The 16019-nt window shown below is 45.2% G+C and overlaps 1 protein-coding gene across 8 annotated transcripts in view; it reads left to right on the top strand.

Moving 5' to 3' along the window:
- The window catches only part of SPIDR (scaffold protein involved in DNA repair), a 358224-nt gene that overhangs the window by 312489 nt on the left and 29716 nt on the right, over window positions 1-16019 (top strand). For all 8 annotated transcript variants that reach the window (XM_082364143.1, XM_082364146.1, XM_082364144.1 and 5 more), the window contains one exon: window positions 3338-3478. In XM_082364143.1, the coding sequence (XP_082220269.1) occupies window positions 3338-3478 (141 nt within the window). The remainder of the gene's footprint in view (window positions 1-3337; window positions 3479-16019) is intronic.

Here is a 16019-nt window from a genome sequence, read left to right as displayed (position 1 = left end):
TGTCTTTTAAGAAAAAAAGAACAACTCACACGTAAGTCTACAAACTCAAAGAGTTTCCAAATACTCTCAAAACTTGTAAATAATGGCTAAAGAGCCATTATATTTTCTTACACAGCACATGCTAACTATCCAGAGGATCTTTATTTACACAGTGGATTCTCCCCTTCGCAAACATTTTAACTGGAGAAAGCTATAAAAAAACAATCATGTGAAGCCTCTGGAAATTGTCCTAAAGGCATACAGCAAATGGGGAAACATTCCTTCAGTGGAATCAAGAAAATCTGATAAATCTCAGTAAGAACAGTGAGTCTGTGGCCCTTGAGCCCTGACCCACCCACCCCACCCCCCACCAGCCACTACTCCTCTGAGGCTTTACTCCAGGGAGTGCAGTCAAGAAGACAACCCCCTCCCCTCAACTCCCAGTCCAGGGCGCATTTCACTCTAGGAGGGCTGCCCACTAGCATCCCTTGTCCTCAGGCCCCTGTTGCAGAAGCTCAGCCCCAAGTGTGGTGGGCCAAGAATACTGGCCCAGTTGTCCTACCCCAGCTCACCACAGGGTAGATGCACCACGCGGAGAGGCTAGCCTAGAAGACCAGTGCCACCACCACCCCCCAGCACCCGCTCTAGAGCAGAGGTGTCAGTCCGGGCAAAGGGGGCAGTGCCCAGAGGGAGACAGGTTATGGCGAAGAAGAAGAGCTCTGTAGGGCTGCATGAGATGGCGGGAGAATTCCATGCCCAAGAGTGTTGTTGAAAACAATGAGGATCTTGGTGGAGAGCGGTTCAGAGAGTGCTTGTAATTTCCTGACTCTTTATCAACAAGCAAAGGACAGAGCAATGAAAAGTTTAACAGAGAGAATCAGGGAAAAGAGCCCGCCAAGAGCCCTCCTGGAATCACAGTCAAACTTGAGAGACAGGAAGGGTGTGCTCTCAGGAGCACTCACGGCCCCCATGGGAGGGTCGGGGTGCGAGCCTCACTTCCCTGCAGGCCTCAGGACCACCTCCAACCACACTAGATGAACAGTTGGCTGCTTTGAACCAGGGGCAACTCTGGGAAGCCAGACTTTAAAATCGCACACAGGTCTGGCCGTGTGACCTGCCCAAGGCCACACCTTCACAGGTGTGATTAGGGAGGGGAAATATCAGCTCTGGCCAAAGGAGAGGGATGAGGGCAAAAACCTGCACTCCTTGAACTATGAGATCAACCTCCAAGACGCACATGTCCAGTGGTAAAGATTAAAAGTCTGACTGGCTAAGGAGGCTCAGGCACAACCTTTCACTAGTAAGTGGCTTCACTGACCTAGGGACAGCCTCTAGGTAGCCATGTGAAAAGATAAAACAAGAAGACAGTCTGAGCAGGACCATCAGAGACTGCAGCCTGCAGGGAAAAGCTGTTCAGACAGGTCACTGTGCAAGTGAGTAAACTACGTCATCAACCCTTGGCGAGAGGAGTCAGGATCCAGAGTTGCCACAATTTACTATCCAGCATGCCCAGTTGTCAACCAAAAATTGCATGGTTTGCAGAGAAACAGGGAAGCATGACCCATACATGAGGGAAAAAGCAGATGATAGAAGCCGCTTTTGAAGGGCCCAGATGTTGGACTTAGCAGACAGAGATTTCAAAACAGCCATTATAAATACGTTCAAAGAGCGGAGGGAACCATGTCTCCAGATTACAGTGTGTAGATGAGAGAGTCTAATCAAAAGGAGGATATCAGTAAAAAGACACAAACTGGAAAGAACCAAATGGAAATTCTGGAGTTGGAAAGTATAATAACTGATACGAAAAATTCACTAGATAGGCTCAACAGTAGATTTGAGCTGGCAGAAGAAAGAATCCATGGACTTGGATCTAGAATAATGGAGCTAGCGCAGCCCAAAGGAGAGAAAGACAGAATGAAAAGTGCTTACTTTGACAGCACTTACACCAAAATTGGAACATACAGAGAGTAGCATAGCCCCTGTGCACATGACACGCAGATTGGGGACACATTACATATGTGTAAGCCCTTTGTCAAACTTAAAACTCTTCCCCAAGAAAAGAGGATTGTAATTTCAATAGGATGTTAAAACTTAATCTCAAATTGATGACCGCAGAGTATTTTAGCAATTAAAAAATGCTTGTGAAGACTTTTTAATAACTCAGTCTTTTTGAAGAATTAAAACATACCATGATTATCTCTGCACTATTATGGAAATCTCACAAATGACGAATAAATATTCTAAGGGGAGAAAAGAATGAAGAACCTCAGAAATGTGGAACACCATTAAGTGCACCAATACACATGTAATGGGAGCGCCAGAAGGGCAGGGGAGTGGGGGAGGGTACAGAAAAGATATTTGGAGTAATAGTGGCTGAAAATGGCCCAAATTGGACTGGAAAACTCTACACATCCAAGAAACTCTATGAACTTGTAGTAGGATAAACCTAAAAAGAGACATACCCAAATACGTCATAGTCAAAATGTTGAAAACCAAAGATAAAGTTTTGAAAGCAGCAAGTGAAAAGTGACTCCTCGTGTAACAAGGGACTTCTCGTTAGAAACAGTGGAAGACTAGAAGGCAGTGGGACAATATTCAGAATTCTGGAAGAAACAAATAACTTACATCACACTTTCTTTTTGACCTTTAAATCCTGAGGTTAAGTCAGTAGGATTGAACATTAATTTTTCTACTTTAGGCAACTCAGCTCCTCATTTTTGTAAAATCCAAAGGCCACCATTGTTCATCTTCATTTTGAAGTATTCTAGCTTTTCACTAGTTTGATCCAGACCTAATTATAAGCCACAGAACCCTACTTTTTGTGTAAAATTTTCTTTTTCCAGTCAACCATGAGAAATGAGTTTGTACTATATAAATGTCTTATAGCCACAACATATTAAATAATGTCACACATATGGAAACGTTAAGACTAATATCTTTTAGATAGGACATTCTTCTGGGTACCACCTGCTACATATCACTCCTGAACAGACTAAAACCATATGGGCATCAGGCGAGCAGTCAGGGATATTTCCTGGTGTTCTTGGGTGTAAAATATCATATTGCAAGAAGAATTGAACATAGTAATAATTGTATGTGATTTCAATATATTTTTTTCTCCATAGATCTGATGAAGTAAATTTTAGAAAAATTATTGCTAGCAACATTTTGGTGATAATTTTCAAGGAATACCTATTAATATCTTTGAATATTAGTGTTTGATAAAACATAATTTGAAATGTTTTAAATGGAAGTAGATTTCTACAGTGGATTTCTAGTGAAGGAGAAGGAACTTCTGGTCTCTGTACTGAATCAAACACTGTCTCCTAAAAGAGCAAATGTGGATCCTTTTTTGTAGAGTCTGCCTTCTCGTGCAAGATGCCCTTGGACTCTTCAGTGAGGTGCACTCGGAGGGCGCCGTCCTGAAGGACAGGGAGTTGGAGGGCAAGTCCTGCAGGCTGGCGGGAATGAAGGTTCTGCAAAAGGTCACCAGAGGAAGGTGAGGACACCACAGTAGCATCCAGTTTGCTACAGTAACATCTGTAATTTCATCTTTAAAGACAATAAACTAGGATCCTAGAGTCTGCCTCTAAGACAAGGCCAGGAGTTGGGTGGAGCCCATAAAGTACTTATGGGAGAAAAATTATAATTGACAACAAAAATAATTATGCAGGTTTAGTGATTCACAATTTTATTAAAATTAGGATTAAAAATGTCATATATATATATTTTAATTCTGAAGTTTTTCCTTATTCTTCCTTATCTATACTAATAAGGCAGCTTTGCATGAGTCAGTTTATGTAAATGAAAATATAATTTAGTGAAAAAGCATTTTATAAGCTTTAAGCAAAACTCTTAATTTGTCACGTTTTTTGTCTTCCATAGCAAGAAAGCGTGTTTTCTGTCAAGTTTCGCGGCTCCTCACGCTAGATGTTGTTTTGGGTGGCGGTGGTACATAGGTCTGGCCCCAGCGTGGGTTGTTCCATTCCAGTGAGCATCTTAATCTATGAATTAGGGAGCAGAAGAAACCTTTTCAGTGGAACGGTCCAGTCCCATAGAGAATTAGTGTAAACGGTGAATTTGGGTTTCTCTCATCGTAGCCTCTTTCCTCAAATAGCGTGTAATTTTAGCTGTCACAATGCTCCTGTTGTAATTAGAGCAACGTCTGAGCTTGTAGCAGTGCCTGAGGGAGGAGCCCTTGGGAGGAGCCCCTCGGCATATAGGCATATAGGCTGCTCCGAGAGCAGTGGGGTGCAGTGGGCTGCGTACCGGCCCTTCCAGCCGCGGTCTGTCTAAACCGTGAGCGCCGCAGGGCGTGTCTCGTGACCCGCAGCCCGCTTTCCCCGGCCCCGCCCTGTGCCGCATCTGTCTCTCACGTGGCGCCGTGCGGCTGGGTGGCGGCTCCACCCGGGACCCTGTTTTCCTGAAGGACAGACCCCCTGTGAGCCCTGCGTTGATTCATGTACGCTTGGCTCGTAACAAATGCGTCCTTTTGCTTACAGAAGGGAGGCTGTGTGACGGTGTAACTGCCTTATGGATTAGGCAGGGAGCTGCCCAGATATTTGGAGAGCTTAATTGGGTCCCATGAACCTTATCGTTTCGAAGGCTGAACCCCATGTAGTCCTCAGTTTCAGAATCACAGGCATCTGGAAAGACCGTGTGTAGTTGTGGTAAGTGAGGTGCTGCTCTGACGTTGGCCTGACGGCATTAACCCCACCGGGGCCGTGTAGACCTCCCCGACGTACATTCGGCACCAGCCTCGCACCTGAGCACGCCGGGGTACTGGGGCTCCCCATCTCGGGCACCTCAGCGGAGCCCCTCCAGCTGGCAGGTGTCCTGGTGTCCTGCAGGCCAGAGGAGGCCACTCCTGGGGACGCACTTCCTGCTGGCGACTGCGGGACCCAACTCCAGGGAAATACTCCTGGGGACTGACAGAGCCAGGAGGGGTCCGGGGGCTTTGCTCTATAACGTACATGCTTTGCTCCCATGATGCTATACAGCCATATGTGTACCTAATGTTTAATCTGGTTTTTGTGGGTTACACTGGAAGCCTTACTACTGTCTACAACATTGCCATAGGAAATGTTTTTTCCTTGGGAAATGCACTGACTATTCTGAATAATTCATTTACAAACTTTTGGAACCCATTCCATTTTTAAGTTGGACTAAAATTTGACTAAGTATTGGATACTTTTTTAGGTTGGAATTAATTTCTTTATCCTATGTATTTAACTTTATTTTGGCATGCAACTATCCAAATAAATATTAAGATTGTCTTTTTGTTCTTTTGGAAGCTGTATCTCTTCAAAACAAATTATTAAATAGTTTTGGAATGCTGAATGTTATAATTGCCTATTAGTGACATCATCCACTGTCAGTCATCCATCCACGGCTCAGTAAACACAAATTGTCTCTTTTTTTTCCCCCAAATTATTGTGTTTCATAGCAACTCTCATAAACCTTAACAAAATATATTTCTCATAAACCTTAACGAAATACACTTAGTTCCCAGAATTCAAGCTAAAATGATTAATTATAATTATATAATTCCAATATCTAATATAGAAAATTACTTTTTGGCCAGTTGGAAGATAGTTTTACGTTCGGGCTGATCGTGGAGCCTTTGAAATCTTAGCTCCCCGGTCTCATCTGGTCCGCAGTCACAGTGACGGAAATCACTGCTCCCTGTGGCACTTTGGGTGGTCTGGCGGCCTTGGGGCTGGGCCTGTGCAGGGCGTCCCAGCCTGTTCACCTGCCGCCTTGGGAAGAGTTGCAGGAAAACAGCTGTCATGTCTGTTGCATTTCTCTGACCGCTTTTTGGAGTTGTGTGTCCATACTGACTCGTTAGGGTGAGAAGAGTCAGAAAAATATCCTGGATGTAAAGGAAAAGACCATTTTAAAATAACACTGCTGAGGCATGTGCCTCTCCCTGGCTCTCTGCGTCCCTGGAGGACTCCAGGCTGTTTGTCCAGAGGCTGAGGCGTGTCCCCTGACCTTTGTCCTCCCAGGTGGCCTCTGCAACAGTTTAGAGGTCAGACAGGCTGAAAACTCACTTTACTTTGGTGTCTTAGTTCTGTGTATGAGCTTTATGTTTTTATTGCTGATTATTATGTGCTCTTATTTTTATGTGATAGGGTAATACTGAGGGAAAAAAAGAAATTTTCTGAAATATCTTAATCCTATAAGTATGGAAACTATAGTTAGCATATTTTTTGCGGGAGAGAGGAACCTCTTTCAATTCAAAGTCCTGCTAATACTTATGTCCCTACTTGTTAAAACAAGAGCCACTAATCTGTCTAAACTACATTATTCATGTATAAGTGAGTATTTTATTTAGATCTCTTTAAGAGTAACGTACTGGAGAAGACTGTTGCAGAGCATTTAGTCAGCACTCACCGTATACAGAGGGGTCTGTCCGAGTGCTGAGAATGACAGGGAAGCAACTAACAAGATCTTTGACCATGAATTGCCTCCTTTTGAACTGGAGACTAGACCTGCCCAGGGATCGGGGCGGTTGTTGCTTTAAGTGATGGGGCCTTAAATGGCTGGTCTTTCCCTCAAATTGGTAAGATGTTATCTGTGAAGACATAAAAGTAGGATTAGGAGAAAGTATAATTCAGTCATTTATTCGTTAAATATTTAGGACCTCTTTGTGCTATGCCCCTGGCTAGTTGCTGCTGTGCTAGATTTTTGGGATTTATCTCAAACCACAATATACTGAAATAAAAAGTCAGCTAGACAAAGCCTTAAATCCTATTTTTAGGGATTCTGCATTGATCCAAGAGAAAATTGGGGCCCCTAGGAGTTTTTGAGAGAAGAAAAGAAGAGGTAATAAAAATGAAAATAGAGTTAAGATTATTCTACTCTAGTACTTTTAATAGATTTGAAATAGAAGGAGGGATTGGGCAGGGGTGCAGATTTGGAAACTTCTGCAGCAGTTGAGGGCAGGAGAAGGAAGAACGCATCACCACTGATTTTTAACTTCCGGTAGCTACGGGGGCCAGGGGGGTGGGTGGCGCTCTCCTGGGAGCTGTGGTGATGCCAGAAGTGTAAAATAGCCCCTTTCTCCCAGAGCTCATGGACCAGCAGGAGAGCCAGGGGGAGGTCCTGAGAGACACCAACCAGCGAGTGCCAGTTACAGAGCAGCCGCTTTGCGAGGTCAGAGGGCGGGTTCAGATTTGGGAACCCTGGAGAGAACAGGAGGGGCCTGGGGCTGAGGACAGGAGGGGGGGAGGACACGCCCCCTGATCTAGCCATCCACTCACCCCCTGGGGCGGGTCCGTCTGGTCAGCTTTGAGGATAGAGTGAGGGGTTGGGCCCGTCTCGAGGGGAGTGTATTTCAGAGAATGGTCCGATTCATAGTTACTGTTTAAATGCCAGCTTTTGTTTTAAAGGTAACAGATTAAGTACTGATAAACTTTAAATTAGAAGCCAAGCTCAGCATGCTTACAAAGTAACCCCGTGGTCAGGAAGCAGAAGGCCCTCGAAGCCCCCATGCTGCTCCCCAGCCCGCTGCCCGTAGGGCCGTTGGTCTGGTCCAGGGGCGCAGAGCACTCCCGTTCTCCCGGGTGCTCAAGCCCCCGCTGCCCTCACGGCTGGTCTCGCTCAGGTGCCTTTGTCTCTTGCAGCTGCTGCTTAGGGTCCCGTGCTCTGGGCTGTGTGGGATTCTCACGACCTGTGTCCCACCAGAGGGGTATATTGTAATGTAAACTCGAGTGACATTTTAGTAATAATAAGCAAACGTTAACAGTTGTCTGAGGAGCCCTGGGATGGCTCCCGCAGCTGGCCTGCACCACGTCCCACCTGCTCAGCTCTGAGTCCCAGTGGCTTACTGGCATACAGACCTGGGCTTGCCCCTCTGCATGGTGTAGACCATTGTGGATTAGAATGCCTCGTGGCCAGTGTTTCAGGCTGGCCTGCCCGTCATAAGGCTCCGTTTCTCGCTCACCATTGTGTTTCCTGTATGTGGCTCAATTCCTGGCACTCGAGAGGCTCATAATAAGTGTTTGTGGAATGGACATTCGTTGTTTGCTTGGGTTCATCTTAGATTTTCCTCAACAAGATTTGAATGTGTACGCTTGTACTTTCTGAGCAGTAATTATTGGTGCTAATTTTAGTGGGAAGAATAGAGACTAAGTTGGTCCCGAGACCAGTGTCCAGTGCAGGGTGAGGACCACGCCTCTTGTGCACCTTGGACTCAAGACCCTGGGTTCTCCTCACTGATAAGTCTAGGGGTAACGCCTGAGGTTGTTGTGAAAGCACTTTATCAAGGGTGGGATCCCATGTTATGGAGGAGGGCCTGCCACAGGTGAGGGTGACTGGTCAGAGGTCAGGCTCCGCTGTGACTTTGGACACCAGGGCGTTGGTCTCCTGGGAGACCCTGTGTGACCCACGTGCATGGCATGGCGGTGCAGCAGAGGGAGTTTTTAGGAATCGTCCAGCACAAGTCGACGCGTGTGGGTGAGGGTCATTGTTGAGGAATCGTCTCATTTGCTCCTTTAACAGGAAATAAGCAGTGGTGAGAGCTCTCCTGGGGAAAGAAACTTCAGTGGCAATTTCCTTCCTTTGATTTCCCCTCTTCAAAAAGGCTGCCTCTTAAAGAGACATAATTCCCTTGGGGTTTGAGGTCCAGAATCTCTTTGCTCATTGCTGTGGTTGGAAATCCTCTTTTAAGGGACATACTTAAGAATTCTTTCATCATTTTGAAAAATAAAATTGTTCCTGGTAGGTTCACCACCCAAGTTAATGGCGGGAGAGTAAAATGTCACTGAAAGAGAATGTACTAAATCCTGAAACCAATGATGCTCAAAGAACTGCCCGAAAAGAACAAAGCACTGACCCGTGTGAAACATGGTGCTGAGTGAAAGAAGCCCACACAAAAGGCCACACGTTGTAGGATCCCGTTTATATGAAACGAACAGAACAGACAAACCGATGGTGACAGGACGCAGGTTGGTGGTTGCCAGGAGGAGGGGAGCAGGGAGTGACTGCTGACGGGCACAGGGTCAGATGGGGTGATGGCGACATTCTGGGGCTAGACAACATTGTGCATGTGCTAAATGCCACTGAACTGTGCACTTTAAAATGGTTAATTTTATGTTGTGTGTATTTCACCTCAGTCCTTAAAGGGGTGGGGGGGAATGAACTGACTGCCTAAAAAGTGTTTACACTGAGTTATAAAAACAACTACAAATGTTTCATAAGTCCAGTTGGAGAAGAATAGTTTCTAAATGGAACATCTGGGCATAATTTCACGTATCTCAAAAAGACCCAACTAGGGAATAGGGGCTCAGAAAGAAAATGCCGATTATTTAACCTTAACCATAAGGGTTATTTTGGGGAAATTAGGACATATGTTTAGTAAAATGGGCACCCCTCTAAATCAGTCATTACCTTTATTGTTCAATGAACAATCCTTAAGAAAACTATTCTATATCTGTCTACCTAATCAGTGACAGAGACATTGACAAAGGGGAAAACCAGCAGATTACAAAAGGCTTGACACACCCACCCGGTTGATCACAGGAAGAGGAGGAGAGAGAACCCAGACCTCCTGAAAGAGTCGTTTGAACTGTGTAGGCCAAGCGTTAACTATTGTCAAGATTACTGCCCTAATAGTGTTTCAAAAACTATCTAATAAAAATAAATTCACCCTGTCGTCAGTTAGGTAAAGAAGTTCTGCTCTGACCGGTCCTTGCATGTCTCTCTCCATCAGTCATTCGTTAACACAGCACCTGGGTGTGGGCGCAGGGATGAAGTCACAGTTCAGTCTGAACTTCCAGTGGGGAAGCACTGACAACCTAAGAAGGTTTTTGCTGGAGTGGGCGGGGCTTCGCCGAGAAGGCCTTCAGGGTGTGACTTGTAGGTTCGTCCGGTTGCTAAGCAGACAGCCGTGGAAGAGCACGTTCCCACCCATAAGGTCATTCCTGCTATCTTTTGACCAAAAATAGACTGTCACGCTGGAGCCAAGTGTTATTCAGCCTCCGTAGCAGTTAACAGAGCATTCAGTAAAAACCTGGCTAAGAAAGGATGAAGTCTGAACCTAAGCAAACTGTCACAGTAGTTCTTGGCCATATAAAAATTCTTCTGGTAGCAAAATCTCAGAAGTGGCTCAGGTCTACCCCCTTGCTCCACCACCTTCCCCCAGTGACTGGGGGACAGAGTAGAACCCAGTTCACTTGGGGTGATTTGGCTGTGTCGGCCTGGCTGACGCGAGGGGACTTGCTGTTCAGAAGCAAACCCAAAGCTTCTGGAGGGAGCGTCGCTGGTCACTGAACGGAGGCAGCAGAGGGGAAGGCGGGGGCCTTGGAAGAGTAGCTCTGCCTCCCCCGGGGGTTGGGTGATTTGATGAGCTCACACACGGAAGCGGCCCTGCACACCCTAAAACACCGCAGAAGCAGTGGTTCTTCCCTCCCTCCTCCTCCTCTCTCTTTTCTAATTAACTAAAAAGTAAAACTCTGGCCCACATTGATGTAAGTCTTTCTTGTCTTGTTTTTACAAATAAAACAGGAAGAGAAAGATGAGTAACTTAGAAGAACGATAACTAGGAGTTGGAAGTGTTCCATTTTTTTCCAGGAAAGAAAATAAATCCAGTTGGAAATTGCTGGCTTTGTCAATTGTCTGATAATAATGGGAGAGAATGGGTAATGAAGCCAGTGGAGTTAAAAAGTACAGAGAGATTTAGTTAAAACAGGGATCAAAGAAACCAGAAGGAAGGTCAGCTGATACAAGAATATAAAAGCAACTGCTCCGTGTCCCTCCAGGTTAGTCATTCATCTAGTGCATTTACCTGGCAGCACGGTAAGTCTCGAATTCAGCAAATGGGCAGGATTTTTTTTTTCCTTTTTCATTCATTCCTTCTCTTACAGATCTCAGTACTCCCCCTCTCCCTGCACTGTTCTCACAAAAATCATAATTACCTACCAGTAAGGGACCAGTAGTTTTAAAACTTTTGAACTTTTAAAAAATAGAATCCAAAGAGGAAGCTCCGTGTTAATAACAAACCCACGTGGAGCTATTCTGTTCAAAATTGGGAGGTGGTGTGTCAGGCCACCCAGCCCCCAGCCAGCTCCTAGGGCCACGTGGTTGGAAAGTAAGCATTGAGGACTGATTGCAGCTCTGAACATGGCACACATCAGTACGGTTCTTTCTCTCCCTCTCTCAGGGTAACAGCCTGTGTCAGTAGCCGTTATTGTGAGGGCCCTGGGTCATGTGATTCAGAAGCTAGGTGGGGTGTTCCTTGTTAATCTCAAATATGAAGTGCAAATACTTAATTATGCTTTCATTAAGTGCCTTGTCAAATTTGCAGAATCTTACGCATTTTTGAAAATTACAGTTTTTTTAAATTAATTAATTTATTTATTTATTTATGGCTGTGTTGGGTCTTCGTTTCTGTGCGAGGGCTTTCTCTAGTTGTGGCAAGCGGGGGCCACTCTTCATCGCGGTGCGCGGGCCTCTCATTATCGCGGCCTCTCGTTGCGGAGCACAGGCTCCAGACATGCAGGCTCAGTAATTGTGGCTCACGGCCCCAGCTGCTCCGCGGCATGTGGGATCTTCCCAGACCAGGGCTTAGAACCCGTGTCCCCTGCATTGGCAGATGGACTCTCAACCACTGCGCCACCAGGGAAGCCCTTTTTTTTGGTTGCGTTGGCTCTTAGTTGAGGCATGTGGGATCTTTCGTTGCAGCGCTCGGGCTCTTTGTTGTGGCGCATTTTTATTATAGGTAGAACACTCTTAAATCTTTATAAGTTTGCCAGTGAAATGCCTGTCTTTTCATGTGGGACACAGAAGTGGAAAGAAAAGAAGTTTCACTGTCACTGTAGCCCCTCTTTCCTTTCCTTCAACTCTCCAACTAGATGGCAGATTAGGTGGTGGCATTGTTCACTACAGTTCACTACAGGCATCACCCATGATGCCACCACCAAATTCAAGACAAAATAAATCAGTCTTTATTGAAAAACAGATTATTGTGTTGTTAAATAAAGACCCTGAAGCTCCTGAGACTAAGTAAGAACCTGGCTGCACGTCTGTGAGGTGGGCCTGGAGCCCGGTCCATCAGAGTCCTGCGGCTGCATCTTTGGGGCTACAGCTCACACGTGATTACTTCCAGTTTTAGGGGAATTCGTTTCTGTGAATTTCCCGTTTGCTTTATAGTCACAGTCCCCGGCCCTCAAGTCAGAAGTCGGACCATTTCTTGTCAGGGGTGTTGATGTTAGATTCTTGGTGTTTTCCATTGTTTTTGTTAAACAGCAGCAGTGAGCCATCTGGGCTGGAATTATCTCGAGTGACCAGGAGGAGCATCAGATCCTTAGTAAATCATCACGCTGAGCACCTCAGCTTTAGTTCGGCATTTTTCTTTTCTGTTTACTTAGACACTTATTAATGAAAATATGACTTTTAAGAAAGGTCATTTTCATTACTGTTTTGTTTTTTCTTTTTTAATGGGAATTATTTATTTATTTATTTTTGGCTGTGTTGGGTCTTCGTTTCTGTGTGAGGGCTTTCTCTAGTTGTGGCGAGCGGGGACCACTCTTCATCGCGGTGTGCAGGCCTCTCACCATCGCGGCCTCTCTTGTTGCGGAGCACAGGCTCCAGACGCGCAGGCTCAGTAGTTGTGGCTCACGGGCCTAGTTGCTCTGCGGCATGTGGGATCTTCCCAGACCAGGGCTCGAACCCGTGTCCCCTGCATCGGCAGGCAGATTCTCAACCACTGCGCCACCAGGGAAGCCCTGTTTTTTTTTTTTTAAGCAAGAGAATTTGCTCCTCTCCGTAGAATCACTGACAGTGGAGAGGATGGTCCCGAAGGCCCCTGGACCTGGACCGGGACCTCATGTTGTGATCAGGCATTTCAGCATTATGTGCAAGGGAGGTAGCAGTATAGCCGCTGCTTTCACTGGTTGCTGCTGTAAAAAGTCACACAAAGAGTAAAGGGAATTTAATACTCCCCTCTCCACTGGTGTTCATTCCACATCTTTCTCGTGAACGTAGGCATGTCTGTAAACAAAGAAGAATGGTTGCTTTTCCCTTTGGTATCTTTAAGGGTATCCCTTTTCAGTTTCTGCCACTTCCCAGCAACAGACGTCATTGTGTGCGCACCTGTCTCCTTCTTTACGGATCTTTATGGGGAAACACGACAGACGCATGGGCGATGCCCAGTTGCAGAGCGTAGTGAACGGCTGTAGGGCCACCCGTGAAGCCACCGCCAAATTCAAGGAACAAAAATGTGCTGGGTGTCCAGGCATCACCCCCAGCGTGCTCCTCCTGGTGACGCCCCATCCCCCCAAGATCACTGCAGTCCTCTGGTTTCCTCCATGGTTTTCCTTATAGTTTTCCCAACGGGAACAGCAGGCTGTCTTTGGAAGAGTGTATGAAGGGAGGCTACTTCATATGTGAACTCATGGTAATAGAATAGACTGTGAGGAGGCAGGTTTGTTTCAAGTATCAGAGCACACTGGTGAGAACGTTTGGTAAAAAGTATATGCATCTATCAGAAAACCTGGGCTGACAGATTTTATGTGGAACGTGGGTGTTCCTGCTTCCACACTGGTGAGTAGATCATGTGACACTTTTGAAATGATAAGGACCACCTGGGAATGAGACCAGCCTAAGAACTGTCTGCAGTTCCAGGTAGCAGCATGCAGCAATAATTCCTTATTTCCCTTGTAACTGAGTGTGTGTGTGTCATTTCCTGCCGAGGCAGAACAGAAATGTGCAAAGAACTTGTTTTATAATACAAAGTTGTGCTAGTTAATATTTTTATATCCTAGATCTTGAGGAAAGAATCTAGATTAGGAAAGACATTTTTTAATATTACTAGCAGATAGCCTACAAAATGTGAGGACTTCCAAAGTTACAAATTTATCTTTATTTATATAATAATTAATATTATATAATATTATATAATTAATATAATTATAATTAATATTATATAATTAATATAATTATAATTAATATAATATAATTTATATAATAAATTTAAGCAAAGGAATAGTGCAGAAGGCTTAATTTCAGTTGTGTGTCTTTAATTTCCTTTCTTCAGTTTCTCTATCTGTTGAATAAAATTTGAAAAATATTGTCCTGAAATTCATTGAACTAAGCTTGGAAAATGTTTAGTAATTCCCCACATCTCTGAGGTATTTATGGGATATTCTTAGCAGAGAGTGGCCTCTGAGGTCAGAACGCCCGACCGACGTGATGCCATCACTGTCTCATTCAGAAGCAGTGTCATCACCCCCAAAAGAGACGCCTTCCCCATGAGCAGCCACTCCCCACCCTCCAGCCCCCCGGCAGCCACTAACCTGCACTCTGTCCTGCGAATTTGCGTATACTGGACACTTCGTACAAAGGAACCATCCTGGCTTCTTCCACTGACCATCATGTTTTCGAGGTTCATCCATGTTGTATCACGTGCCAGTACTTCACTCCTTTTTATGGCTGCCTGATACTCTGTTGTATGGATATACCAGACTTATTTATCCATTCATCAGTTGATGCACATTTGGGTTGCTTCCATGTTACTTTCTGGCTGTCGTGAATCGTAATACTGCTATGAACATTCATGATGCACATATGGACATAAGTCTTCAGTTCTCTTGGGTAGATAGCTAGAAGGGGGATTGCTGGGTCTATGCCAAAGTGTTTTCCAAAGTGACTGCCCCATTTCCCTATCTCACCAGCATAATGATGTAGTTTAGTCACTGATTATCTAACCTCCTCAGGATCTCAAGGTTGCCATGGCTCCTATCAGTTTGCTCATGATCTCCAGGGCCATCTGGTAGTGTCTGCTCTGGCAGCCAGACCTCTGAAGGAAATGCATTTCAGTCTCAAGGCAAAAGTTTGTTTAGTTGATTCGAGGTTGTCTCGTGTGTGTATGAGGGTGACATAAAAGGACGTAAGGTGACACAAGCTACCTTCTGGAAGACAGTCGAGGGCACAGAGGGAGATGGAGGGAGGGAGGTAGATGGTAGAGGGTGGATCTTGAGCGGCACTGAGGGTTAGAGATCACTTCCAGACTTCATGGTCTCAGGACCCGTTAATACTCTTCAAAATTACTGAGACCCCCAAGGAGATTTTTTTAATGTGGTTATATTGATCAATAATTACTATATTAGAAAATAAAATGGAAAAATATAAATATTTATTAGTTCACCTAAAAATCCTAAAAATAAACCCATTAAATAATAACATAAATAGAATTTTTATGAAAAGTATTTTCTAAACCAAGACCACCTTAGTGAGAAGAGCAGCCTTATTTCATGTTTTCTGCAGATCGCTTTAATGTCTGGACAACAGGAAACGATGGGTTGTCATCTCTGCTCTGCATTCAGTCAGTCCTGTATCGTACATAGTTCAGCCTCTAGAAAACTCCACTGTACACTCATGAGAGAAGGGAAAAGAAGGTCTCAGGACATAGTTCTGGCCTTGCGGGTCCCTTGAAAGGGTCTTACAGACCCAGGGGTCTCCAGACCCCACTTTCAGAATCCCTGGTCTGAAATATTCCATCTCCAGGTAATCTGTCTTATGAGAAAGCCATGAGTACTACATAACAGTAGGTACAGAGAAATTAGCAACTGCATGAAAAAATTTTAGGAACATTTAAATGCTTGGTTTAAAAAAAAAAAATTCTGAGCTCTCTGAGGACGAATTAACTCAGTGAACAGGTTGCATCCCATCCTGAGGTGACGTCACCACTGTGGTTTAAATCTTCTGCAGCAAATTCCACTCCACCCACACCCAAAAGAAAGTGATTCAGGCAGTCTTAGATTACCCGGTGAAGCTTTGGGAGTAGTTAGATGAGGCAGTATCAGATGGAAAAATAACTCTAAAATAACACAGAAAACAGGCCCGGTGAGCAGGCGTGTCGGGGAACAACCTGGTGAGCTCAGGGAGAGCTCTCCGCCTTGCTTCCTCCCCACGGGCTGCAGCCGGGGACCTGCTTCCAGGCGACACTGGCCGTCGCCCTCGGTACAGGGAGGCTGCGCGGTCTATAAAATCAGTGTGAGACGTGTACACTCAGCATCCTTCCGGATGGTGGCGAGGCC

Source organism: Balaenoptera borealis (genome assembly GCF_965194805.1).
Source record: "Balaenoptera borealis genome assembly, chromosome: 17".
NCBI lineage: Eukaryota > Metazoa > Chordata > Mammalia > Artiodactyla > Balaenopteridae > Balaenoptera > Balaenoptera borealis.
Note: the sequence above shows the minus strand (reverse complement) of the source record. Positions and strands in the feature narration are given on the sequence as shown.